At 42.3% G+C, this 27,607-nt stretch overlaps 1 protein-coding gene across 1 annotated transcript in view; it reads right to left on the bottom strand.

Annotated features, from left to right (window-relative positions):
- The window catches only part of LOC120564223 (alpha-parvin), a 33,294-nt gene extending 16,455 nt beyond the window's left edge, over positions 1–16,839 (bottom strand). The window contains exons 1-2 of the mRNA XM_039809059.1: positions 16,558–16,839; positions 8,292–8,381 (exon numbers count right to left, since the gene is read on the bottom strand). Coding sequence (XP_039664993.1) covers positions 8,292–8,381; positions 16,558–16,708 — 241 coding nt within the window. The 5' untranslated portion in view covers positions 16,709–16,839. The remainder of the gene's footprint in view (positions 1–8,291; positions 8,382–16,557) is intronic.
- Positions 16,840–27,607: the final 10,768 nt, after the last annotated feature.

Below are 27,607 nucleotides of genomic sequence, written 5' to 3'. Positions count from 1 at the left end.
AAGAGCAGGGGAGGTGGTTAGGTTGTTGTAAATGGTGTCATAGGCGCAGATTGATGTTTTCCTCTGAGGGTGCTCAACGGCACACATCGTTTAAAAAAAAAAAAGAAGTAGTCAAAAGTTGTTTGCATTTCAGAACCTTAGGAAATGGACAGCGGCCGACACGAACACACGTGCCTATTAACTTGATAATAAAGCCGTAAAGTAGGCTTTCAACTCAGGACAGTGCCACTTCTCACAAATACAGATAGGATTGGAGATGAGAAGTTTAACGGACACGTAATTGCGATCAGCTTCGTGGGAAATTAAGAATCAATGCCACCGACATAACCAATCACACTATGACAGACTCTCCACTTAGCACCAACTGCAATGTTTAATTGCACGGTATCAGCGTATATGAATGGTGTTGATTTTGGATTGAAAAAGTGGGAGTAAAGAGTTACATTTGTCCACTGTGAAGGTTGTAGAAACTTTGTCAGGTGGGTTAAGAAGTTTCTTTATTGTAAAACACCAGGGGAGCACGCAAAAGCGAAAACCAAACCGTAACGGTAGGAGGTAAACATTAGTAAATATTGAACATTGTAACTCATAATGGACAAACTATTAACATTTCTTATACACAGTGTATCAATCTTGGATGTAACAGTATGGATTAATTTCACAAAGACCCGAAAAACTCTGGACTTCTAGGCTGGATGCAAAACCTTCTGTAAGGGCTAGGAAGACAAAGAAAACACCAGCAGAAAGGGGCAACTGTTAGCTTTTAGCTCAAAAAGACCCTACGCTTCGACTATTTATAATTATGAAGTTATAAAGTTATTGTTAAGAAGTGCCGTTTGGCGTTGCATACAACATGCTCGACCTCAGAAGGGATTAAAAGGCCCAAACTGGTATATGATGACTATAGCGCCCCCTAAAGGCCGATCTTCGCCAAATTTTGTACAGAGCCTCAGAGCGCCATGCCGAACGAGCATCACAAGTTTTGTGTTGATTGCTTTTACTGTGGCAGAGATATTGCAATTGCAAATTTCCCATTTAAATGCTTTGAGTAATTGGCCGAAACAAATAAACGTTGCTTATAGCGCCCCCTAGAGGCCGATTTTCGACAAATTTGGTACAGAGTATCGTTGTCAGATGTTGAACAAGGACCTCAAGTTATTTGCTGATAACATTTAATTTGGCCAAGATATGATATGATGTGTGTGGTAGCTAGCTAGGAAAATTTGTTTTGTCGTCAAATGCGCATAATTTAAAGGGGTGATAGAATGCAAAACCGATTTTACCCTGTCATAGTTGAATAACGACAGTTCGGTGGGTAAATAGGACATACATAGAAGCTCAAAGTCCCACTGACACCCCTTTACTATGAAAATCTCATATTTTGAAACTGCCGCTGAAAACGGGCGAATCCCAACAAAGCTGAGTTGCTTACGCAAGCGTCTCAAAATCCGGAACTTTAAGAGAACAGTCACGCCCCAATATTTACATAGGCTACACAACTGACCTGAGATCAGGTAGTCTTCTCAATCTAGCTAGGTCACGCAGATCTCTGCTATTCCATTACAAAATTCACTTCTGAAACTTTTTTCGCGAGAAATCAACCATATAAAGCTCAAATATGGGCCGCTTCACAAAAAGGATGGCTAATTTGCAAATTTTCTCCGACTGTGTGTCGGAGTTTAGTGCCGGTGTTGGTGCTGCCTGGGTTGCTACATCACCACCCTGACCGCAGTGTCAGCGAGCTTGTTCCCCCCCCGCACCATCTTTTACCGCAGCCCGCAGGTTCCAGTTAATCTTATAATGGGTATGTGTGTTGAGTTAGTTAAACAAACAATCGGGGAAATAAAAAGCCTCTTGTCCGCGAGGTCTCATTGATAGAGCCGCGGTGAGATGGAGTCCATCAATGACAGCTAGCTAGCCTCCTCCTAACTCTGACATTCACAAAAATACATTCAATTGATATCCACGGACAAGTGTTAGCTAAGCTTTGTAAGACCTGGAGGAACCTGTAATATTCATGCCATGACGAAATTCAAACTGTAAATATACTTTAGTTTGCGAAGTGAGCAAGCTGCGATATTTCCCCATTGTAATGAATGGGACATATTGCAAGCAGCTGCTGGTTCCTACAAAGACGCTCTATGTTCATAAAAATGCCTTAAAATCAAATCGGACACACGCGGTTAGCTTTATAAGACATTGGGGAATGATGTTATATAAGTGGGCGGACGGAAATTCAAACTGTAAATATAATTTAGTTATGGCGACAGTGTAGCTAGCTAGCTGCGGTATTTCCCCATTGTAATGAATGGGACATATAGCAAGCAGCTGCTGGTCCTACAAAGACGCCTCGCGTTCATAAAAATGCCTTAAAATCAAATCGGACACAACGGTTAGCTTTATAAGACATTGGGGAATGATGTTGTATAAGTGGCGTATATTATATATATATATTATATATTATAGTTATGCCGGCAGCTGGCCGCGGAGCCCCGTAGTGCAGTATCCACAAAGGGTGACTTTGCCCTGGGTATGGAGCCCAGCAGGCTGCCGCTTTCTCGTCAGACTGTGTGGAGCTCCTAAAGTCCGACACGTCTTACCAAATTTGCAATTAGCCATCAAATTTTGTAAAACGGCCCATATTTGAGCTTTATATAGTTGATTTCTCGCTTAAAAAAGTCTCAGAAGTGAATTTGGTAATGAAACATTGCAGTGTCTGGAATATGAGATTCTGTCGCTTCTCTAATGTATGTGTATTGGGGTCCTAATCAGCCAATCGAAGCGCAGCTCATCTAAATATTCATGACCATACCATATTTGGAAGAAAAGCTCTTGTTACAAATAGGGCCAAAACACAGGGATGCATAAGGGCCAATAAAATATCAACCAGGCCATTTTCAGCCCAACCAATGTTACATACCCCATTAGGAGACCATAAGGAACAGTGTGAAATACCCTATATAATCATTCTATCACCCCTTTAACGTAGCAAAATTCCTTCAATAACTTTTTGTCAGGTCCATCTGGAGATGCTGTCTACCAGGTTTCGTGCAGATAGGTCGCACGGCCTAGGACGAGTTCGAAAAAGTTGGTTTTGCACATTGCGCGATATTGCAAAAAAACTTTTGCGCGGAAATGGGGTTGGCCTATATCAGGTAATTCAGCTTGATTAAAGGAACACGTGGATGTAAAGACAAAAAACCATTAGAGCGCCACCTAGTGGTCCAAATGTGTAATTTTTGGTAGGTGTGGTCCATGGCTCATTATCCATCTACCCTGTAAATTTAAAGTTGTTCACATTAGTGTAATTGGTATACCTAGACTTGGGTCACATTGGGTCCCATAGGCCACGCCCACTTTGACCCCTCGGTACTCCATTCTGTACATTCGGTACAGACCCAACTTTTTCAGGTGGGTTAAGATGTTTGTTTATTGTAGAACACCAGGGGAGCACGCGAAAGCGAAAACCAAAATGTAACGCTAGGAGATAAATATCAGTAAATATTGAGAAGTGTGAGCTGCAAGGTCTGTGATACATTCCCATTGCAAATATCCCATTAACATTGATTAACAGGGCAAAGCACTTATATGTTGATTATAGTGCCCCCTAATGGCCGATCTTCACCAAATTTGGCACAGAGCCTCAGAACGGCATGCCGAACAAGAATAATCTGACGGCTCCAGCATTAGTTTAGCCTAGCACAGATCCTGCAGGTGAATGGTTCCAGTAATCCTACTGCTCCCAATTGTGACAAAAGTGACGTTGTGATTTGTAGAGTCACAGCGTGTACAAAAAACAACTTAACATGAGACACAGCCGTCTTCTAACCGTAAACAAACCGGGAACTATATTCTCAGACAGGCTTGCTGTGAGCATATCACTCCGCCCAAGTACTATATTCTTCCGCCTGAGAATATAGTTCCCAGTTTGTTTACGGTTAGAAGATGGCTGTGTCTTACTTATTTGGAGCAGTAGGATTACTGGAACCAGTCACCTGCCTGTTCTGTGATGGGCTGATGCCGCTGGAGCCGTCAGACAGCCTTACAGCATGCACGGAGATGAGAAGGGTATGTATTGACTTGTCTTACTCTGGGGGTTACGGTGAATAAGCTAAATTCCCAATAAGTCGGCGTGTTCCTTTAAGGGTTTCGCGAATAGCCACACAAAAATGGCTCTCTAGCGCCCCCTAGAAAGTAAAAAACAAATTGAGCCCCTGCAGTGCGTTTAACATAGACTCACGAAACTTGGTACACATATGTAACATGTCAAGATGTACAAAAAACTTCATTAGAGCCATACCCTAAACCAAACAGGAAGTCCACCATTTTGAATTGAAAGTTCGAAATTAGTGCGATTTTGGCCGTTTCCACATGTCGTACTTTAACAAACTCCTCCTAGAGATTTCATCCGATCAACTTCAAACTCGTTCTGTGCCGGGGCAGCCATTTTGTGCGTTTCGCCGCCGAAACAGGAAGTGGGTGTAACTCGAGTGTACGTTGTCCAACATGGCTCAAAACTTTTCAGGATTCATAAGACTCCAACCCTGAGGACAAATAAAGGCCGATATTTACTTAAAGTCATAGCGCCCCCTAGTGGCAACAGGAAGTAGGCCTAAAAGTCAAGGTGCAATACTTTAACGAACTCCTCCTAGAGATTTCATCCGATGGACTTCAAACTTGGTCTGTATCGTCTCAACACCTTAATGAAGTTATTGAAAGAAAAACTTTTTGTCAGACTGTGTGGGCGTGGCGGCCATTTTGAGTGTTTAGCGATGAACAAAGAAGTTGTTGTAACTTGAGTGTACGTTGTCGAATCTCACCGAAATTTCTCACGATTGACAAAGGTCCAGGCCTGAGGACACCTACAGGCCAAAATTGAATTTTGGTCATAGCGCCCCCTGCTGGCAACATGAAATGCGCCTTATATGACAAACATCATCCAATTTACATGAAACTCAGAATGTGTGGTGATACTGAGCCGCCCCCTATAATGTGACCACGCCCACTTACGCAGGCCACGCCCCCTTTCATAACATTTGAACCATTTAAGGATGACCTTTGTGTGAGGTATCAATGAACTCAGCAGAGTTCCTTTTCAATTGATGTTGGTTTGGCCCGCCCCCTATGCTTTAGCCACGCCCCCTTTCATAACATTTGAACCATTTAAGGATGACCTTTGTGTGAGGTATCAATGAACTCAGCAGAGAGTTCCTTTTTAATTGGTGTTGGTTTGGCCCGCCCCCTATGCTTTAGCCACGCCCCCTTTTATAACTAATGACCCGTTTGATGTAGACCCTTGTGTGAGATATCATTGAACTCAGCAGAGACTTCCTTATTCATTGGTAATGGTTTGGCCCGCCCCCTATGCTTTAGCCACGCCCCCTTTCACAGCTGATGAACCGTATGACGTAGAGTCTTGTGTGAGGTACGGTTGAACTCGGCAGGGAGTTCCCTTTTCATTGGTGACGATTTGCAGCGTCTGAGTGCCGAGCGAATGGCGCAGAGGCGCGAGGGCCCGTCCATCGCTGCTCGCAGCTTTAATGTTGTATTTCTTTTCGGTGTTGTAATTTGTAGATGTCCCTAAGCACTCGTCTTACTGCCGGTAGCAGTAGCAGCAGAGAGCAGAAGCCAACAGGCAAGTGTTATTAGGGCCCGAGCGCCGACAGCGGCGAAGGCCCTATTGAAACTGAAGGAATTACTATTAGGGCCCGAGCGCAGACAGCGGCGAAGGCCCTACTGAAACTGAAGGAATTATTAGGGCCCGAGCGCCGACAGCGGCGAAGGCCCTATTGAAATTGAAGGAATTATTATTTCGTCAAATGAATTGCCTTTTTGAAGGGCTTAACATATTCAAAAACTCACCAAATTTGGCGGTCGCATCAAGTCTGGTGAGAATTTACGTATTGTAAGGGTTTTGCGAATAGCTGCCCAAAACTGGCTCGCTAGCGCCCCCTACAAAGTTAAAAAAATTGAGCCCCTGCAGTGAGTTTAACGTAGACTCACGAAACTTGGTACACATATGTATCATGTCAAGATGTACAAGAAACGTCATTAGAGCCATACCCTAAACCCAACAGGAAGTCCGCCATTTTGAATTGAAAGTTCGAAATTAGTGCGATTTTGGCCATTTCCACATGTCATACTTTAACGAACTCCTCCTAGAGATTTCATCCGATCAACTTCAAACTCGGTCTGTGCCATCTTAAGACGTTAAAGATGAAAAGTTGTTAAAAGAAAAACTTTTCGTCATAGGGCGTGGACAATAGGACAATTAAAGGCCGATATTTACTTAAAGTCACTTAAAGTTGACCCGCCCCCTAAGCTTAAGCCACGCCCCCTTTCATAACATTTGAACCATTTAAGGTTGACCTTTGTGTGAGGTATCAATGAACTCAGCAGAGAGTTCCTTTTAATTGGTGTTGGTTTGGCCCGCCCCCTATGCTTTAGCCACGCCCCCTTTTATAACTAATGACCCATTTGATGTAGACCCTTGTGTGAGATATCATTGAACTCAGCAGAGACTGCCTTATTCATTGGTGATGGTTTGGCCCACCCCCTATGTTCAAGCCACGCCCCCTTTTATAACTAATGACCCGATTGATGTAAACACTTGTGTGAGGTATCATTGAACTCAGCAGAGACTTCCTTCTTCATTGGTCATGGTTTGACCCGCCCCCTATGTTCAAGCCACGCCCCCTTTCATACATGCTGACCCATCTAAGGTAGAATCTTGTGTGAGGTATCATTGAACTCAGCAGAGACTTCCCTTTTAATTAGTGATGGTTTGACCCGCCCCCTATGCTTTAGCCACGCCCCTTTTCACAGCTAATGAACCATATGACGCAGAGTCTTGTGTGAGGTATCGTTGAACTCAGCGGGGAGTTCCCTTGTCATTGGTGACGATTTGCGGCGTCTGAGTGCCGTGCCGGTCGCAAGGAGCGGCTTCCGCCGGTAACCCCGACGCGCGCAGAGGGCCCATCCATCGCTGCTCGCAGCTTTAATTTAAATAATCTCCTGGTTTAAACTTTCCAATCCATCATTTTATGAGCGCATAACCTATTTGTACTACTGTAGAAGTTTGGTATCATTTCGGGCATTATTAGTGGGGTCATTTACGAGATACAGAGTTGGATCCATTAGCACCTGCACTAAGCTATTCAGTTGATAACGCTAACTCGTCCAGTGTTAGACCCAGCTGAAAAAAGCTTCTGGAGGGCTGTTTGGCTCGAGGTCATGGTGCAAAGGACCCTAGGGTGAAATTACTCCGAACCATCACTTTAAGCACTGTAGTTGGCGCTGTGGCAAAATCGGAAAAAGCACATAGTGAGTACATACTGTACATGATTGTATGCATGTAAAAGATCCTAGGTATGCTAGTTATTTCAGTACCAGTCAAAAATGTGTTTTTGCAAATTGACTTAACCCTCATGTTGTCTTCCCGTCAACATTTTAAATAGTAACATTTTTCTTCTTTACATATTTTCTGATATAAAACAAAAATTGAAAACGGTCAATTTCACCCAAGTCAACACAATGGTTAAGTTAGTAGGCACTCTGGGCTTAGGTGATTAAGATATTTATTTAAATGTCTTTTGAATTGCTAATAGTGTGTTCCATTTAAGTCTGAACTCGGAAGCCGGAGCAGGAAATGAGTCCATGAAAAGCGCTATATAAATTCAATTTATTATTATTATTATTATTATTATTATTATTATTATTATTATTATCACATCCGAGTTGACCGTGTTTCATTTAAGAAGTCGGATTTCACTATGGAGCTGGCTCTAGCCAGGTTATCCATTGTTAGCATTAGCAGTTGATAACAATGCATTATGCCGTTTTTTTGTGCATACAAACAGCATAGCAACATGTCCACAGATAGACGTTAGACAGTGCTGTGTGTACGATTGATTTAATGAGACACAAATAAGACAGAAGTGCTAATAAACTGTATGTTACTACAGCTTTCACTGCTGTTGATGCACGCAGCAGCCATATTGGATTTTGAGCTTGGTGTACTGTGAGGTTGTCTGACTTCCCAACTCGGAAATCAGAGTTTAGGGAGGGTTTCCGACTTTGACCTTGGAAATTCCGACCTCCGTGTACAAATGGAATGCACTATAAATGTTTGTCCCGGTCTTTAAAGAGGCTATTTTTAATTAACTCAACTTTTTCTACTATAGTCTATAGAAGAAATAAAATGAGAATAAATGTATCCACATGGCCTTTAAGCAATTGTATATAAATATGTGTAACAGGGACTATGAGTGTAGAACAGTGTAGCTGTTTACCTAGCATGGTGTCCTCAGGGTCCAGCTCATAGTGGGAAGGGCTGAGAGGAAGGTTGATGGCATTTATCCCCTCTTCCTGAAGCTCAGACACTATGAAAAAAGACGTACAAACATCATCATCAGATCAATTTAGAAAGCATATGATAATAGTAACGTTACTTGAGCCACGGGTTATGTTGCAATTGTTGTAAACACAGTGGCACTCTTCCTTTTGATAAAAACATCCAGACATATTCCTTTCATTATACTTAAAGTACTGAATTTTAATTTCAATTGGAAAAACTAATAATTCCATGAAGAACTGACATGGTTTAGGCTACTGTTGTTTTAAATATAGTGCTGGTTGAGCTTCACTTTATGTTGATGCCCTTAGCCTATAATGTGGCCATATATAAAAAATAACAAAGCTGCATTTTTTTGTTTGTACTAATTATGAAACCTATTCTTTTAATAATGATTTAACAATGAAGAAGTGTTTATGTTCCTTATGTTCTTACCAGGCTTTTTTCCAATTAAACAAATTAAAAGCATGTTAAAATTGTTTCTGTGCCGTAAACCTTGACCCCATAACTGTGATATGTACCGAACCGTGAATTTTGTGAATCGTTCCACCTCTCTAATCTATTAAGACTAATCTATTTTGATGATGTTTTTATTTATGTTGAAGATCACTTTGAATGATACTAACTACTGATAATGTAGAAAACTACTGGCTATTAAACACACTCCGATAGGACCTGAATTGCTATTTTTATTCTCAATTATTATCATTTAGGCACTGGTGATTTTCCTTTGGTGCTGGCTAAAACCTGTTCAGGGGAACCAAAAATTCCTCTATGCAGGAAAAACCCTGATAATATAGAAAAAAGAGGGGCAATTATCTCTATAGAAAATTATACTGAAGCCATAATGGAATGTTGGTATTAATGACAAGTGAATATGTGAATGATGCTGTGGTGATGTGGATGGATGGCGCAATTAAATGAGTTAATGTTTTAATGACTGTATGAAACATGTAATAATAATAATAATAATAATATTTATTTTATATTGCGCTTTAAAAAAGGTACTCAAAAGCACTTTACATGGTAAAAACAAAGAAAAACAATAGCAAGATCAGTATAAAAATATCAATAACAACGAGAGATAAAAAAGGTGCAGCAAAACAGCATAGAAACAAATGGAAACAGCTAAGTTGGTTACAGGTTAAAAGTAGCTTTCCACAGATGGGTTTTGAGTGCGGTTTTAAATTTAGCAAGTGATGTGGAAAGTCTGTGGTGTTGGGGGAGAGAGTTCCAGAGGTAGGGGGCTGCAACGGAAAAAGCCCTGTCCACCCAAGTTCGATGCTTGGGGCGGGTAAGAGGGTAAAAGAGGTTAGCATCTGTGGATCTAAGGTTGCGGGTGGGAGTATGACGGTACAGGTCAGTGAGGTAGGAGGGGGCACGGTTACTGAGAGCTTGTGATGTGATCTCTGGTGCTGGAGTGAGTGAATAGACAGGCGGCTGAGTTTTGGATATACCATAATTCCTCAAATAAAAACCGGTAGTCAATTAAAAGCCGGGCCTCTGATAGTGGTCGGGGGACTGTATTGCGGTTGTTAGGTTAGGTGAAGCCGGGTAACTGAAAGAAATCCAGCATGTTGATCTTGCTTCGTAGTAGCCTACAGGCTGCCGGTCTCACAGAATTCTGTGAAATGAACACAGCCCCTCAACTCAAAAACTGTGGCAGTTTCACAGATTCGCCGAAAATTCTGTGACGGGCCCACGGATGCGATGCATGTAGGTCAATGACAGGCATGATCCGTGGTCTACGCACAGATTCCCTGATCACAGCACGTTTATTTCTGTACAGAGAAGCTGCATACAGCTTTGCTATTATTTGTATTTTTAGCCAAATAACCGCTGTTTTAATCAACATTTATTCACCAGATCACAGATTTCTTTTAATGTTATTATTGTCTATTTCGGCCAGTGAAGCTGGATTGCTTTGTTGTTTTGATATTTTTTAAACTATAATACTACATCTAGCAACATATATGTAGATAGTATCATAGTATGCATTTCTTTATTTTAATAATATTATTTTGGTCTTATTACTGGTGAAATATTACAGTATGCTGTAAGACAGAACAGATATGATCAGAGTTGGGCACATGCAAAGCACAATGCAATGTAGGGCTTTGACTTTTGCCCAAAAATCATATTCGAAGTTCGTTTGTTTATTAATATTCGAATATATTCGAATATTTATTAATAATATTTTGACCATTAAATGCCTTCAGTTTTAAAAAATAAATAAAAGTCAGACCCTGGACACAAACAGTATGCTTTCGACAGGAAGTTCGGAGCTTTCACCGTAGCCTACGTAAGTGGTCTGATGTTTACTCATGTGCTGGTGTGTGCGTTGAGCCAGTGTGTGTGGGCGGTGTTGCCAACTTAGCGCCTTTTTTTCACAAAATCGACTAGTGACAAATCTGGCGACTTTCTGTAGAAAAGACAGCGACTTTCTGTAAAATAAAAAAAGAGTTGCCAGTATTGTCCAGCGAGCACGCAATGTATTTCTCTCCTGTGGCCGCCGAAACAGTCCTTTCTCTTCTGTTGTGTGACTGAGGAGCAGCCCCGCCCTCCCCGCTGTGCTCTCTCCTCATGTGCAGCAGCACTGAGCAGGCAGGTAGAAAGGGGAGAAGGGACAGGGTGCGGGGCCGGTGTAGGTAGGAGAGACAGCGGAACGCGACGGGAGAAAGACGCCGCTGAGCTGGCCTGGCCCTGGGCAAGCCAGCCTTCTTTGAGAATTAGGGGGGAATGCAACGCTACCGAGCCACGGCCGAGACGTCGCTCACCGCGGCGATGTAGTTACATTTTGAAATGCGTGATAAAGCCTCGGAATCTGAACTGAAAACAACGTTTACAAGCAAACGCATTTACAAAAAATAATGCCCATAACAGGTTCGAATATTAAGGGCTGGCTAATATTCGTTCAAATATCATTATTTTTTAAAATATTCGAATGATATTCGAATAACGAAGTTCGGAGTCAAAGCCCTAATGCAATGCCGGCATTCATTTCAGAGAATCAGACAACGATCAGCGGGTCTTTAACGCCAGCATCGCTTCAATATACATATATATAATCAGTGGTTTTGTCACCAGCAACAACACGTTGCTCAGCTTTGTTCCAGTAAGTTATGCACCGTAATGACGTTTAAAAAAATTCGCGTGTATATATATCTATTGTCCTGGTAGGCTTAAATTGACTTAACAGCGCCACCTGCTGTTGTGGAGTGCAAATTACAGGACATTTGTTAGAAAATTTACCTGCATTTGTGTGTGGATCTGAGGGCATTTGTGTGTGGATCAGCAAGGCGGAAAATTAGTGCCAAAAGTCACGTGACAGTTTTTCGTACTTGTAGAATTTGTTTTGTACTTGAAGGATTTTTTTTTTGTACTTGAAAGATTTTAGTTTGTACTTGCAGGATATTTTTTGTCATTAAAGAAATACATTTCTTTGTATGTGTAAAACATACTGTATTTGTTTGATAGGTACGTTTCTTATTTGCAGAACAAAATGCATTAGTTTGTGAATGATGTTTTGTATTTGCAAACCACACTGAGTTTGTTTGTGAATCGTTGGGCGTGAGTAAAACACGTTTTGTGTGTGTGTGTGTGTGTGTGTGTGTGTGTGTGTGTGTGTGTGTGTGTGTGTGTGTGTGTGTGTGTGTGTGTGGTTTTGGCATGATTCTAACTCCATACAATAGATGGCAGTAGCTACATTGGATGTAACACGGGTCTCATTTAGTGCTAGCAGAGAATGATGGGCTTTGGTGCTAGTGACGGACTTTTCAACAACAAAACGAAATGAGTTTTAAAGTATGCAGAGGAAAACTCAGGTGAAAAAGCTGCAAGACATTTTGACATTGACCCCCGGAGAATCCGATACTGGAAGAAACAGAAGAATGAGCTGACAAGATTAGCCGACAAGAGCAGAGCACGGCTAGCTGGAGGTGGGAGGAAAAAAGTTGGAGCCAGAAACAAATAGCTACTGTCTGTAACGTTAATCAGATACTGGTGTGCTGCAAACCAGCAATATGTTTTATAAAACTACTGTATGCTCTTATTGTAAGCAATACCGTAGTGTATTTCAAATAAATACCCAGTACATTTACAGGGCTCAAACTGACTGGTGGTGTTTGATTAATTGGGACCCAAATTGCTTTGTCACCCTTCTGGCTGATGTTGTATATGGTGATATTTTTGCAAATGGTTCTTAAAAAATGAATGATATATATCCATTGGAACACTATGGCTTTTAATTTTTTGTTTATTGTTGTTGTTTATTTATTAAAAAATTATACTTATCAAACAGATGGAATTAGAAATAAAGGCCTGCCTCTAACAAAAGCCTGCTTCAAATAAAAGCCTGGTACCTTCTGCAGTTCAGGTAAATAAAGGCCCTGGTTTTTATTTGAGGAATTACGGTATTGTAGTTTTTTGAGGAATTCGGTGGGTGTGGCGTACAGAATGCTGTTGCAGTAGTCCAGTCGTGAGGTGATGAATGCATGGATGAGTTTGGATTGAGAATGTTTTAAGACAGAACAAAGAGAAAACTCAAAGATATTTGAAGAAAAAAAGATCAGGACCATGGCTCCACACACCTGGGAGTTGATAAAAAGTGTTGGTTACGGTCTTTCCGTGCAGTTAGGATCTCATCTGCTTTGGTTTGTGTACTTTTCTCTCTATCTTTTATTTATTTTTTATATCTATACGATATAAAAAATTAATGTACTAGTGCACCCCCACTAAATTTCAACCTTGACATTAACCGTTAAAACCTCTGCTGCTGAAATAAATCCTACAGGAAACACTGCAAGGTATTGCTGCAGTCAACTTACTTACCAGCTGTGATTCCATACTGGTATGTCAAGCAAGTCTGCTATGATTTTGTTTTGCATCAGTTTGAGTGTTAAAAATACATTTGCTCACCTCTATTAACATATTTTTATATGTTCAGTGCAGATTTGATTTGTTGTTAGTATTATAGGCAGATGGAAAAGGAATCACAGGCGTCCTCAGTGTCCTCGCTGAACATCACTCCTCCCCTTCTGGGCCAGTGTCATAAAATTAGAGTATGTATCAACGTGCTTAACAATAAAAAAAGCCACATTAGCAGAGTGCTCCACAGCCCATAACTGTCTGTCTCCGTCCCCCAGTTTCAAGCACCCTCCTGGCTAGCAGTACCAGCTCTCTCTACTACAGCTCATCGTCCACAGGCTGAGCTCACTAGTCTCTAATATAACACCTGATCCTGATATTAATTCTGCATTTGCTCTATTTTCACAGTGGAATAAAATTAAATAGTACCTCTCCTGATTTGTGCTGTGTTTTCTGTCTGCATTATATCCACACAGTTTGTGTCCGTCTGCAGGGCCGGCGATTGCCTAGGGCGTCAAAAGTGTTGGGGGCGCCGTGTCGCCCTTAGGTCTACTTCCCATTAATAATAGAATTATGAATGACAAGCGAAATAAAACGTGTTTATTAAACATGATCATCCTAGGGCGCCCCCTCAGTCACACGTTTACTTGTCAACCTTTCCTGATCCATGATCCTGATGCCAATATTTGTAATGTAGCGAGGAGTTTAACAACTGCTTGAATGGGATGTGAACGCTGAGTGGGAGATTCAATTTCATCTTTGATTTCTTCCAGTAACTCTAATATTGCATGGCTGCTTGATCTGTAACGCTAAATGATGTTGTGTTCACTGACAAAGTGCGATCCTTGTGTCAAAAAATATTTCCAGCCTCGCCTATGTCTTTGTCTTGCTCAAATTACTGTTGCCATATTACCAGTGGCATAAAGGTCTACGAGGAAACTCGATTGCGGCTTGTTTAGACCTGCTTTTAAGAGGCGGAGAATTTCCCCCGCAGAATAGAGGCGCGCTCTTACTGACAGTCTTTGTAAATACCACGGAATATATAATTAGGTGCACTTTGCGCTTATCCTCCCACCCTTCTGGGTGGAACTCCCACTTTCCCCACGACCCTCCCACAAACTCATATTGAAAGCGCAACTTGTCTCTTCTCGCTCATGTGGCAGACAATCTGCGATTTTATCCAAGTGCGCCCTGTTTGTAAATAGGCCACATCGGTTACGTCCGTCTTTGCGACCAATTAGCGCCTGGAAACGGGCGCAAACGGCTTGATAAATCTAGCCCTCTGTGTCTGGCAGCAGGTCTGAGATCTACCGTATCAGCAGAGCAATCACGTAATGCACAGCAGACTATGGTGCAGGTGAATTATTTTCTGAAATATAGTGACTTTATTCTTGTAGTAGCCTATTGCATTATCACTTTATTTTTCTCACAATATCACAACTCCTCCAAACCTCAGAGAACACAGATGAGATATACTGTATTTTGAATGTGCACAAAGTTTTGAACATGAGCAGAAATCTTGCTCAAACACATCTGAAATATTACATTCCAGGGGTTTATTAATTCATTAAAATGAATTCATATATCATTCAGGTGAATCATTTTAATATGCACGTTTAAGGTGGTTACTTCCTCAACAAAAGAAGCAAAAGTGGGAAGAGTAAATGATGCCTAGGCTACATGTGTGCTGACTCAGATATAATTAGAAACATCGATCCAAAGGAGAATAAATAGATGAAAGCAATACAGAATGCCTGAGAGCCTTACTGCAAAATATTCCATTATGTTTTTATATTTGGATTGTAATCTATGTTTCCCTTTAGATAAAGATATTTCCAGCATTAATTGATTCAGAAAAAGGTAAAAAAAAAAAAAAAAAAAGTATTTAAATTAAGGAAATTAAGTATTTAATGCTCAAAATATTCAGGGGGTGGACCCCCAGACCCCCCCATCATAAGTCACCATGCACACAAATCTGGAAACAAAAAACTGGCCTTTGGGTTGCCAGACCAGTTATGATTAGACCAAATGTTGGTGCCATCTAACTTACATGGAAGCTAGAAACTAAAATGAACATACATTGCTACTCTATTGCTGACACAGCACTGTGGAGATCGGGTAATGCAAGACTGGGGGGGAGGGGGGCGCAAAACTCAATCTCGCCTAGGGCAACCAAAGGGCTAGAACCGGCCCTGTCCGTCTGTATGTAATGCATAGCCCTCACTACTGCTCTCAAACCTTCGCCTCTCTTTTCATACAATCTCTTCCCCATTCTATAGCCCTTTTTCTTTACTCCGTTTCATTTTTTCTTTTTTCATTCTGCCTTTAGTCCTGTTCAAGCTGGCAGCCCCTCTCTTCCCAGCACATGCAGCAACTGTCATAAACGTCACAAGGACTTAAATTTAATCAATAATCTTCGCAAGAGCGACCAGCCAATGTTTTCCATGAAATCATGGAACACCTTGCAGACACCCTACACACCCAACCAGCATGAATATAATGTGACTGCATGCATGTCCTGTAGGCAGAGGCAACATAAAATGGGGCTCAGCTGTTTAACAGTATCCTGAATGAGACAAAGTAATCATCCAATTGAAAGAGACCTTTCTCATTTGGTGATAAAAACCTGGCATTTAACAATGAATCCCATGCTCTCTGAAGCCTACTTTATTTCTAAATCAACCCTGCATGGCTATAAACTGAACTAAGCACGTAAGAGACTTTGAGAATATTCTTATTTATAGCACCTTCTTTTTGTAATTAAAGTCCAACATAGCTAGGTTTATAACTAAGATGAAGGAAAGTGAGGTAAATTGAAGTGCCCATGAGCAAGACAGTGTATCCCTATGAGCTCCTGAGCTGGATAGTAGCCTACTATCAAGAAGACCTAAGTATTAAATCGGAGAGGATGTTTGAGGAGCCTGGGTAGTCTGTGACGGGCCTATGTTTACTCCTGCCTCATTCCTCACTTATTACAGTAGTAGCGGATCCAATACCTTACATGGGAACAGACACAGCCCAAGACCAGGAGAAAACACACACACACACACACACACACACACACACACACACACACACACACACACACACACACACACACGTTGTAGTTAATGGTGTTTCTTTGTGATAAATATGTTCGAAACAATGTGTATAAATTCGCTCTCTGAAATGTGGGTGCGTAACGTTAACGTTAAAAGTGTTACATGTGTGGGGATTATTCCTACACTGCAAGACTGGTTATCTTTAATGCTGTCGGTTATGATGTAAAAATATTGTTATAACTCAAACAGTTCTTTCAGTTTCTAACTGCTTATTTTCTTTTTAACATTAGCTGTTACCTTCTTTAGCCTTTTTCCTTCTTGCCAAAGTTCCACCAAGTTTTCCCAGGAAAGAGTCGTCTTTCTTTCTGGAAGATGGGGATTTCGGCGTCGGAGATTTAGGCGACGGAGATTTCGGAGAGGACGGGGACTTCTGAGGCGAAGAAGCCATCGTCGTAACGTTAATTCAATCCCCTACAGTTAACACAAGTTGTCGTGGAAATTAAAGTTGGTTGGAAAGTCAAGTAAAAAAAAAAAAAGAAATCACCGTCCACTCCCTAAAGCGGAAACGGATTCCAGACTTTTTCTCCCGAGGTTGGCTGAAGTGAGTGGCCCCTCCTCTGTAGAGGAGGGCTGGTAGAGTAGGCAGGACTAGGCAGCTGCTGGCCGCGGGAAGTGGGAGCGGGAGTGATCGGGTTCAAGAGGCACAGTTGCTGGCCGAGGGGAACCAGGAGGAGGAGAACAGAGGGGTCCCAAAAAGTGGAAGTAAATATACACCACAAGAGGCCATGCTTCGCAACGGGTGTGGATAGCTAAATGTTACATAGGTAAAACCAGAGCCGTATATGTAGAGAGTTTGGCCAACTCAAATCATGGGCGCCATATTGGATACCATCGTCAGTCTAACCCTATGGGGGCAAATATGCTATCCTGAAATAAATTGCTTATTTTGACCATAAACAGGCATATACATGTTATTATCAACATTTGTCAATATGTAAAAGGCCCTTACAGAAATATTCCAGTGTATATTTACCTTACATACTCCATTGTAGTGAGTGACCAAGACTAAGTCTCTGAACAGCATTTACCTTTCTTTTTCTCTTCAGTCTCCCGAGTACTGACGTAACCTTTCGTAATTCATTCATCGCCGAGGACAGGTTAAACTTACTCAATGGCGTAAATTGTCGTGGTTAGCTCGCCGAAACTCTACTGCCGAAGTTGCTGGGTGGCTCGGCAACGTTAGCTAATGTCCGCTAGCATACGTACAGGCTAACTATAGCAAAGAGTATAGAAGTACCAAGAGGCGAAACTCAATAGAACGTGTTCCATTGCAACAAACGCACCCATGACCGAGCTGCAGCTCCGCCATCTTGGACACAACACAGCTGTCATAGAATTGAACGATACCGGTTCCAATTCAAAAGTGGTTAAGGGAACTAAATAGTAGTTTCTAGTTTTTAATATCTCTATAGCCTAAACTAAAACGGCGTGTTGAATAATGCACAACTAAATAATGCTTATGGATCCGTTTATAATTAAACAATTCGTCATAGAGCATGAAGCTGTCAAATAGGCTATTTATTTACCCCAATAACTTTGGGGATAACTCCCGTTTTCCTCAGCCAGCAGATGATTAGCAAATGAACGAGGGCTTGACTTTTGGTCTACGGGGTTAATTGCTGACGTAGACCAACCCGGTCTCACGGCAGTTCGTGTAAATGTCCACGTTTTTCTTAATCTATTGATACGTGTTCACGGAGACGTTTTTCTCGTTTTTTACGTGTAACTGTCACGTTATTTTTTACGTGTAACTGTCACGTTATTTTTTACGTGTAAATGTCACATTATTTTGTCGGGGAAAGGACGCCGGGAGGCGGCCGAAAAGGTCGCTCCATAAGCCGGGAGGCGCCCGCAAGGCGGCCTGCTGGGGACCCGCCGGGAGGCGGCCGAAAAGGACGCTCCATAAGCCGGGAGGCGACCGCGAGACAGCCCGCAAGGCGGCCCGCTGGGGACGCCCCACAATAACGGGATGGCGGAGGTTGTGTTTAGGAAAAAACGTACGGGGAAAGGGCGCCTTAAACGCCGGAGAAAGGGCGCCTTAAACGCCGGAGAAAGGGCGCCTTAAACGCCGGGGAAAGGGCGCCTTAAACGCCGGGGAAAGGGCGCCTTAAACGCCGGGAGACGCGCCACAGTAACACGCGGGACAAAACGCCACATGCATGGACGCCATCCCCGGGAAACAAAGCGCCGCAAACGGGACGCGATCCCCGCTCGCGTAAAAGTCCTGTGTTGTTTGACCCATCCACCACCCCGACCAACCTCCCTACGCGGATTTTCGGCTTTTTATATTACTCCCTACAATTTCGTTCTGTGGCCACGAAATATGCTTCCCATTGAAATACATTACTTCATATTTTCGTGTTGTCCACCACGTAAAAAACGACAAAAACGTCTCCGTGAACACGTATCAATAGATTCAAATAATGTCACATTTACACGAACTTCCATGAGACCGGGCTGCGTAGACACACTGTGTAGCCTACAACACTGTATCAATAAACTTACTTAGGCAACAATAAACAATAAAGGCTACAATAAACTCTGCTTCGGTAGCATCGAGACTGCATGGATATCTCTTAAAGGAGCCACAGCAGAATTTTACAACACCAGTAACAACAGCCTGTGTTCCTCATGAAATGATTGACAAATTCCTTGAAAAAGCCAAAGCACAATGAACAATGAGTAGATGAAAGGGAGAACACATTTGTTGGGGACCAAGAAGCTGGTTAAACAGTGATTTGGCTCAGATTGAGTTGACTGCAGAGACACAGAGGAGGCAGGACAAAGGATCTTGGCCTACATGTGAATTCCAAAGCCAGTTTCACGAAACTCCTAAAAAGCCGCCACTTCGCAAAATGGAGAAAGTGCATCCAACACAAGGACGGCAAGGCAGACTGGTGGTGAGACAAAGAACTGCTTCACACCTGTGACCAGGTTGCAGTTTTCCCATTGGTCGTCGGGTCCTTGAATGCACCACCCCGCCACTAGGAGGCGGAGGGAGGATAAAAGCTGTCGGCACTGTGTGTTTCTTCGCTTTTCCACCGTGACTCAGGTCGCTACAGGAAGCACTCTAGTCCGGACTAGCTAGCTAGCAAACTAGCATCACCTCGCTGGTACAAACTTTATATCGGCCTGATATACAAAGGGGATCCGAGGGAATACTGGCCGAAGTATTCCTTCATCTGCAGCGGGCTTAATCAGCCTGGATTCAAGAAAAGGACTACGCTCTGTTTCTTGTTTGGTCGACCTGGATTTACGTTCGTCCCCTCTGCTTCAGACGAAACGGATCGTTAAGCTCTGGCGAGAGACTTAACTGACAAACAACGCATGTACAGTAAGAGGCTTACACAGTTCTGGGCAGATATTAGAACTAGTGCGTTTTGGTTTGTTACTAATGAGCAAAGGGCTCGCTACTGCTTTTGCCATTAATTTGATCTGATTGTAATCATGTATGGGTTAGGGGTTCAGGAGTTTTAGTTACTGTCCGCGAGATAATCGCGATGAATCCGCTGTTAAGCCACTGAGCTGGCCGTTATCAATATCTTAAGATCAGAAGTGAAGCCTCTTTTCTTTACTCTCCTTCTCTTTCTTCCTTTACTAACACACACACACGACACAGGCTAGCCGCGCAATTACCAAGCTAACGCTGTAGCTTCACACATGGGATCTCCCTACGTTCGTACAGAGCTAAAACAGGAACTAGCTACCAGATCGGCTAAGCGTTCTCGTTGCCTAGCAACCCCCCTGGCTTTTCCGCGCACGCAGCACCACTACCGCCCTCTTGAGGCTAAATAGTTTTGTGCAGCTCACAGGAGTAGCCATTTTTGGAGTTGTTTTGGTGTTTAGAACTACATCCGACACCGCCCCCTCCTTTGTCACTCACTCGCTCTCACACACACTCACACACACACAGACACAGACGTGTCCATGACACATGCTGCTTTGTTTTTGCTTTGTTTTTGGTTGTGATATTATAAAAAGGTATATGAGTTTATTATTGAAGGATTATTGTTTAGCTACTGATAATTGTGAAGTTAATACATCTTATTATACTTAATTAGCAGTTGCTTGTGATTATTTGTGTACTTGTTGTAATAATTGCTGGTCGATCAGGTCCGTTGCTTGGATTCACCCCTTCCTTTATTTCCTTTTTAAAGGATTACCACAGAAATGAGACTGTTCCACAGTTTGATTATTGGCCCCTGACTAGCAGGGTGGTGCCCCGTTTTGATTGTTTGTCGATTTGATAAAGTTATTAATAACCATATTCATAACTTTATTGATATTGATAAAACATCTTTGATAATTTGCCAATGATCAAATCTGTACCCTACGAGAATCCTACACATTAGTCAAGAGAGAATATTTAATAGTAATAGAAGATCATCACAAAATTAAAAGTAATAAAATTGGTGATGGTAAGTAGATCACCACATCATTTCTGCCTGCATTAGGCCTACACAAAACAAATCAAACATTGTGCAAGTAAAGTTCACACATTTTTACTACAAATAGAATGACAATGGTAAGTATATTAGCTGTTCTATATGTTTAAGTCTTTAGTTTTATTATAATTTCATTCATCTCAACTGATAAGAACTTTGTACAACACATGTTACATTTGCTATAGAAAGAGAGAGTTAATGTACAGATTTACAGATGACTTAGATTTAAAAAAATTCTGTTGCGCTTCTGTTTGGGCTGTGAGAGTTGTCGATTTTGGGTCCGTAATATATGATGGATTCTGGCTATATTGAATAATTTCACCATGTATACAAGAGTGTTTTTGCACTTTTCCTTGTCACACACAACTTCCCTGCACTCACTGTTGTACACCTCCATGCCGCTATTTAATAGCTTCCTTCCCAGACCAACTATGTGGATGACTGAGTTGATTTTTCTCCTAAAGTTTGACTCCAGGGCTATGAGGAAATCTACCAGTTCAGTGCTGGGCACTTTTAGGCCTTTCTCCCCCAAAGTGAGGTCAGTGTATTGTTTTTCTTTCAGGAAAGTGTACCTTGAATCAGGGATAGTGGAAACAGCTGTAGTGAAAAGTGAACATTCATTACAGTCACCAAATTTTCCCACCACCTTACTGCCAATGTAACCAGCCATGTACACCAGCACATTTTCTTTGTGGTGAAAGTCAGGCACTGATGACATTGGTGTGTTGCTCAGTACGTCCAGGACATCTTCAGGGGGGTCGTCAAGCTCCAGGACAGCATTGCTGCTCTAAGAGCAAAAACGATAACAATATTAGCCAATCTACTGATATAAGTGTGCATATTCCACAGGTTGTATTCCCCTACATTTCTAGTTTGTTAACCAAAGCAAATTTATTTCTCCATAAACCAGTTCTGATTCTGAGTTGCCAAGACCTCATGTTCTTGGAGATAGCTTGTCCTGGCTGAGCCCTTTCCCTGGATTTTGAGATCCTGAGCATTACTAGAGGTAGACGGCTGGTCCTGGCTGAGCATTTTCCCTTGCCTCTCTGATTCATAGATCAAGGGAACCTCTCTCTCCATGACCTCAGTGCAATCCATCATCTCTTATTTATGGATAATAAAATATAAATTAGTAGTTAATTAGCAATGTTAATATACAAAGTAAAAAGACCATTACTTACCATGGTCTCCAGAGCATGGTTTTGTTTGGTGGGAACAACACTGTCTGTGTGTTAAATGGGGGCCTCTCTCAGCCACCCCACTATCTGCCGCCACTCTACTGTAGTCATGTTCTTTCAGAATGGCCACATATTCACATTCAAACTGGACAGAATCAGGATTGTCACGATTACTGCCACGAGCTGAAACAAACATACACACCACCATGCTAAATACAATAATTACAATTACAACTTTTTATTACAATTACAACAATTTTAAATTCCTACGTGTTTTAAAAAAAGGTGTGCCCCAATTCAAACTAATACCAAAACTTTTTTTCTGTTAATTAAATTTGGTACTAAGGCATTATGTATTTTTATTTTTTTACTGAATACTGAATACACTTCAATCTTAATGAGTGTTGTGGTTGTTAATAAAAAAATATTTTTAAAGAACATCTGTGATTACAAGTAAATAACGTGTAAGGCAAGTTGAATACAATACACTCATATATAGTTGCAACCATATTATACTATACTCATATATAACTGCAGCCATATTTGACTCAAGCCTTTTAATTAATCCTAAACCAAAACTAAACTATAACTCGTTTGAATGCCTAGTTCTTAATCTTCAACATCTAACACGGAAAACCTTACAGCCAATTATATTTGTTGTTGTTTACCGAGCTCCAGGTCCGTATTCAGAATTTTTATCTGAATTCTCTGAGTTTTTATCATGTGTAGTCCTTAAATCAGACAAAGTACTTATTGTAGGTGATTTTAATATCCATGTGGACATTGACAGCAATAGCCTTAGTACTGCTTTCAACTCACTACTAGATTAAGTTGGTTTTAGTCAGAGTGTGCATAAGGCCACTCACTTTTAACCACACCCTCGACCTTGTGCTGGCATATGGCATCAAAATTGAAGATTTTTTAATAACTTTCGAATTCTTACTACCCAACTATACGAAATTAAATAAAAGTGTCTACACTAGATGCCTATCTGACAGTGCTATAGCAAAATTTAAGGAAGATATTCCAACAGCATTTAACTCAATGTCGTGCCTTAATATAACAGAGGACCTTTATGTTAACTTTAGTCCCCCACTAACTGATAACTTTGTAGACGGTGCCACGACCTGCCAACTTTAGACTCTGTTGCTCCTTTAAAAAAGAAGATGATGAAGCAAAGGAAACTAGCACCTTGATATAACTCTCAAACTCGCAAATTAAAACAAATCTCATTGTATTTTATTTTTAAATTAACTTTTTTTATTGATTCCATTCAACATTGTCCCATTATAACATCTGACACATATGTTTTCCACGTATACAAAGCATACAAATATTTCACACCAGGGATCAAACACATAAAATTCACAATTAAACACAAAACTCAGTAGACTCGAAATGAGTGCATTTTTCACTTCAGTCCACATTTTCATTCCCCTCTTGTAAAGACCTTTCTCTCCTGGTGAAGGATAATGCCGAACATAATCTTATGAACAGTCAACATTTGTAGCAAAAACCAAGGGGATCCAAAACATACATTGTTTTCACCAAATAAAGTCTGTTCTCAATGGTGTTATGAAATCAACCCAGTTACTCCAGAAATTCTTAAATTTATCTGATTCTAGTCTAACTAAGAAAGTCAACTTTTCCATCCTGTAGATGTTATACATTAGTTTAACCCAATCCTCCATTTTAGGTATCTCTGTTTTCAGCCACTTCCTGGTGATGGCTTTTTTACCTGCCACTAACCTTACTCTGAATAAATATTTGTCCCCCGAATATATTATTTTCTGGTTCCCTTTTCCCAAGTACAAATCAAAAAATGTAAACGGAAGTTCCATTTTCATAACTTTTTCCATGCATTTCTTTAATTCGAGCCAATAAGGTATAATAGAGGAGCATTCCCAAAAGATATGAAAATGATTGGCTTTACTTTCTCCACATAATCTCCAACATCTCGTATCCTGAGATTTCTGTTGTGCTGGTGTAATAAAATATCTTACTATGTTCTTCCAACCATATTCTCTCCATGAGAGTGAGCATGTTGTCTTCCATTGTTGTTCATTGATCTCTTCCCATTCCTCCTTCGACAACATCCTTCCCTCCGCCTTCTCCCACTTTTCTCTTATATATAATTAAAACAAATCTCACGAAAACTTTAAAGTAAGTGGTGTTCCACCAAACTGGAAGAATCTCGTGTAGATTGGCAAGACAGTCTGAAAACCTATAGGAAGGCCCTCAGAACTGCCAGATCAGACTATTACTCATCATTACTAGAAGAAAATAAGAACAACCCAAGATTTCTTCTCAGCACTGTAGCCCGGCTGACAGAGAGTCACAGCTCTATTGAGCCATCTATTCCTACAGCTCTGAGTAGTGATGACTTCATGAGCTTCTTTAATGATAAAATTATAACAATTAGAGATAAAATTCATAACCTTTTGCCCTCAACTTCTAACGGCTTACCTCTAAACGCAGGAGTGCTAGATAAGACCTGACATATACTTAGACTGCTTTTATCCTATAAACCTTTAACAATTAATGTTAAAGGTCTCTTCAGCTAAGCCATCTACCTGTCTCTTATGGCGCTTTTCCATCACATGGTACCTGCTCGACTTGCCTCAACTCTACTCGCCTTTTTTGGTTTTCCATTACGAAAAAAAGTCCCTGGTACCTGCTAACAGGTACAATTTTTAGTACCTCCTCAGTCGAGGTTCCAAGCAAGCTGAGGCGATACCAAAAGGTGACGTGAAAACCTGCAGACTACAGATTGGTTGGACAGAATCATCTCTGATCATTGCGTCATCATTGCTAGCGACCAACCCAGCATTTGTAAATAGTTTAGCCAGCTGTGGTTGTTTGCTGCCTCCAGCTTCTTTTGAAACAAAGTTTTTCTTGGTCCTGCGAAGGCTCCACGCAGAGCTTTCTCCATAGCATACAGGTGGCCTGATGTTTATACTTCTCCACTGGTGTGTGCGACGAGCCGGCGTGTGTGTGTGTGTGTGTGTGTGTGTGTGTGTGTGTGTGTGTGTGTGTGTGTGTGTGTGTGTGTGTGTGTGTGTGTGTGTGGGTGATAGAGCGAGGGATCAGTGAGATAGTGATGGTGATTATCTTCAGAGTGAGTAGTGACTCTAGAGTCATATAGTGAGATAAACAAAGAGTCTCCCCTGTTCTTTCTGACCACGGTGGGAGATCTGGAGCAGGAGAAGTTAACCCTCTCCTTGATCTCATGTTGTTTATGGAGAAGGAGAACCAGGAAATGAGTCAGGGGAAATGCAACGCTACCACGCCACGCCCACGCCAGTCGCTATGACGTCCAGCCACTATGAGGCGGTACTAAAATCTGCAATGGAAAGCGGACGCACAGTGCGTCGAGTTGAGTCGAGGCGAGTAGAGTCGAGGCAAGTGGAGCAGGTATCATGTAATGGAAAAACGCCTTTAGACCCCATCCCAACGAGGCTACTTAAAGAAGCGTTACCCATGGTTAACACTTCATTACTAGATATAATCAATATGTCTTTATTAACAGGTTATGTATCGCAATCATTTAAAGTAGCTGTGATGAAACCTCTTCTGAAAAAACCCACCCTCGATCCTGAGGTCTTAGCCAACTACAGACCTATATCTAATCGACCCTTTCTCTCCAAGATTCTTGAGAAGGTAGTCGCTAATCAGTTATGTGACTTTCTACATAGGAATAGTCTATTTGAGGACTTTCAGTCAGGATTTAGAATGCATCATAGCACAGAGACGGCACTCTTGAAAATTACTAACGACCTTCTAACTGCTGCTGACAAAGGACTTCTCTCCATACTTGTCTTATTAGATCTTAGTGCTGCATTCGACACTATTGACCATACCATCCTGTTACAGAGATTGGAACATTTAGTTGGCATTAAAGGAATTGCACTAAGCTGGTTTAAGTCTTATTTCTCTGATTGATCTCAATTTGTTAATATTAATGATAAATCCTCCAAGTACGCTAAAGTTAGCCATGGCGTTCCACAAGGCTCAGTGCTTGGACCAATTCTATTCTCCTTATATATGCTTCCTCTAGGTAATATTATTAGGAAACAATCAATCAACTTTCACTGTTGTGCAGATGACACGCAAGTGTTCAGCAAAGACCAGGCTTTGTCCTCGCCCCCCCACCGCCCCTATGACTGCTCCATAGCCCTCCTCCCGGATGCGCCCCTCCTGTCCAGTCGCCTGTTTAACCTGTCGCGTCCGGAGAGGGAGGCTATGGAGCAATACATAAAGGATTCCCTAGCCGCCGGCATCATTCGCCCCTCCTCGTCCCCATTAGGCGCGGGCTTTTTCTTTGTGTCCAATAAAGACAAAACCCTCCGCCCATGTATCGATTACCAGGGGCTTGACTCCATTACCGTTAAGAATAAGTATCCGCTTCCCTTGATGGATTCCGTGCATGAGTCCCTCTCCCGGTCCACGGTGTTTACCAAGTTGGATCTCAGAAACGCATACCACCTAGTACGGATCCGGGAGGGGGAAGAATGGAAGACCGCGTTTAACACTCCGCTGGGCCATTATGAATAACTGGTTATGCCCTTCGGCTTCACTAACGCCCCCGCTGTCTTCCAAGCCTTAATTAATGTTCTCCGCGACTTCCTGCACCGTTTTGTTTTTGTCTACCTTGATGATATTCTGATCTTCTCCCGCGACCTAGTCCAACACACTGAACACGTCCGTTTAGTGCTGCAGCGGCTCCTGGAGAACAGGCTATTCGTCAAGGCTGAGAAATGTGAGTTCCACATCCCCTCTGTACAGTTCCTGGGTTTCATTATTGAGAGTGGGCGGCTTAGAGTGGACCCGGCGAAAAATTTAAGCTGTGGCCGATTGGCCCACCCCGACCTCTGTTAAGCAGCTACAGCGCTTTTTGGGGTTTGCCAACTTTTACCACCGGTTCATTCGTAATTATAGCTCCCTAGCCGCTCCTCTCACCCATCTCACATCCCCTTCTGTCCCCTTCGTTTGGTCTCCAGAGGCCGCTGCAGCCTTCTCTCTTCTCAAGTCCTGGTTCACCTCTGCCCCCATTCTCACTAACCCTGACCCTTCCCTTCAGTTTGTGTTGGAGGTAGACGCCTCTGACGTGGGCGATGAGGCCACCACTGACCAAAAACGTCCCTCCGAGTGTCCGCTCCTAGGTCCTCCAGTGGGCGCACGCCTCCAGGTTCAGCTGCCACCCGGGTGTGGCCAGAACCCTGTTCCTGCTTCGCCAACGGTTCTGGTGGCCCACTGCCAAGAAGGACTGCCGGGACTTTGTGGCAGCTTGTGAGGTGTGCGCCCGCGCCAAGCCTTCCCACCGGCCGCCCGCCGGTCTGCTCCACCCCCTTCCAGTCCCTGGCCGGCCCTGGTCCCACATCGCCCTGGACTTTGTTACCGGTCTGCCCAACTCCCAAGGCAACACCATCATACTCACTGTTGTAGACCGGTTCTCCAAATCGGTCCACTTCATTCCCCTGCCCAAGCTGCCCTGTTTGCCTGCCTCTCTCTCTCTGTGCCTACTCTGCTCTCCCCCTCCCACTGCTGCTGCCAGCTGATTGAGCGCACCTGGTTACCATCCCATCATCACCGCCTCCTGCTGCACACACCTGTCTCCCATCTACAATCAAGACCAGTATTTCTACCCCGGCTCAACAGACCATC

This window comes from Perca fluviatilis, chromosome 8 (genome assembly GCF_010015445.1).
Source record: "Perca fluviatilis chromosome 8, GENO_Pfluv_1.0, whole genome shotgun sequence".
NCBI classification, from domain to species: domain Eukaryota; kingdom Metazoa; phylum Chordata; class Actinopteri; order Perciformes; family Percidae; genus Perca; species Perca fluviatilis.
Note: the sequence above shows the minus strand (reverse complement) of the source record. Positions and strands in the feature narration are given on the sequence as shown.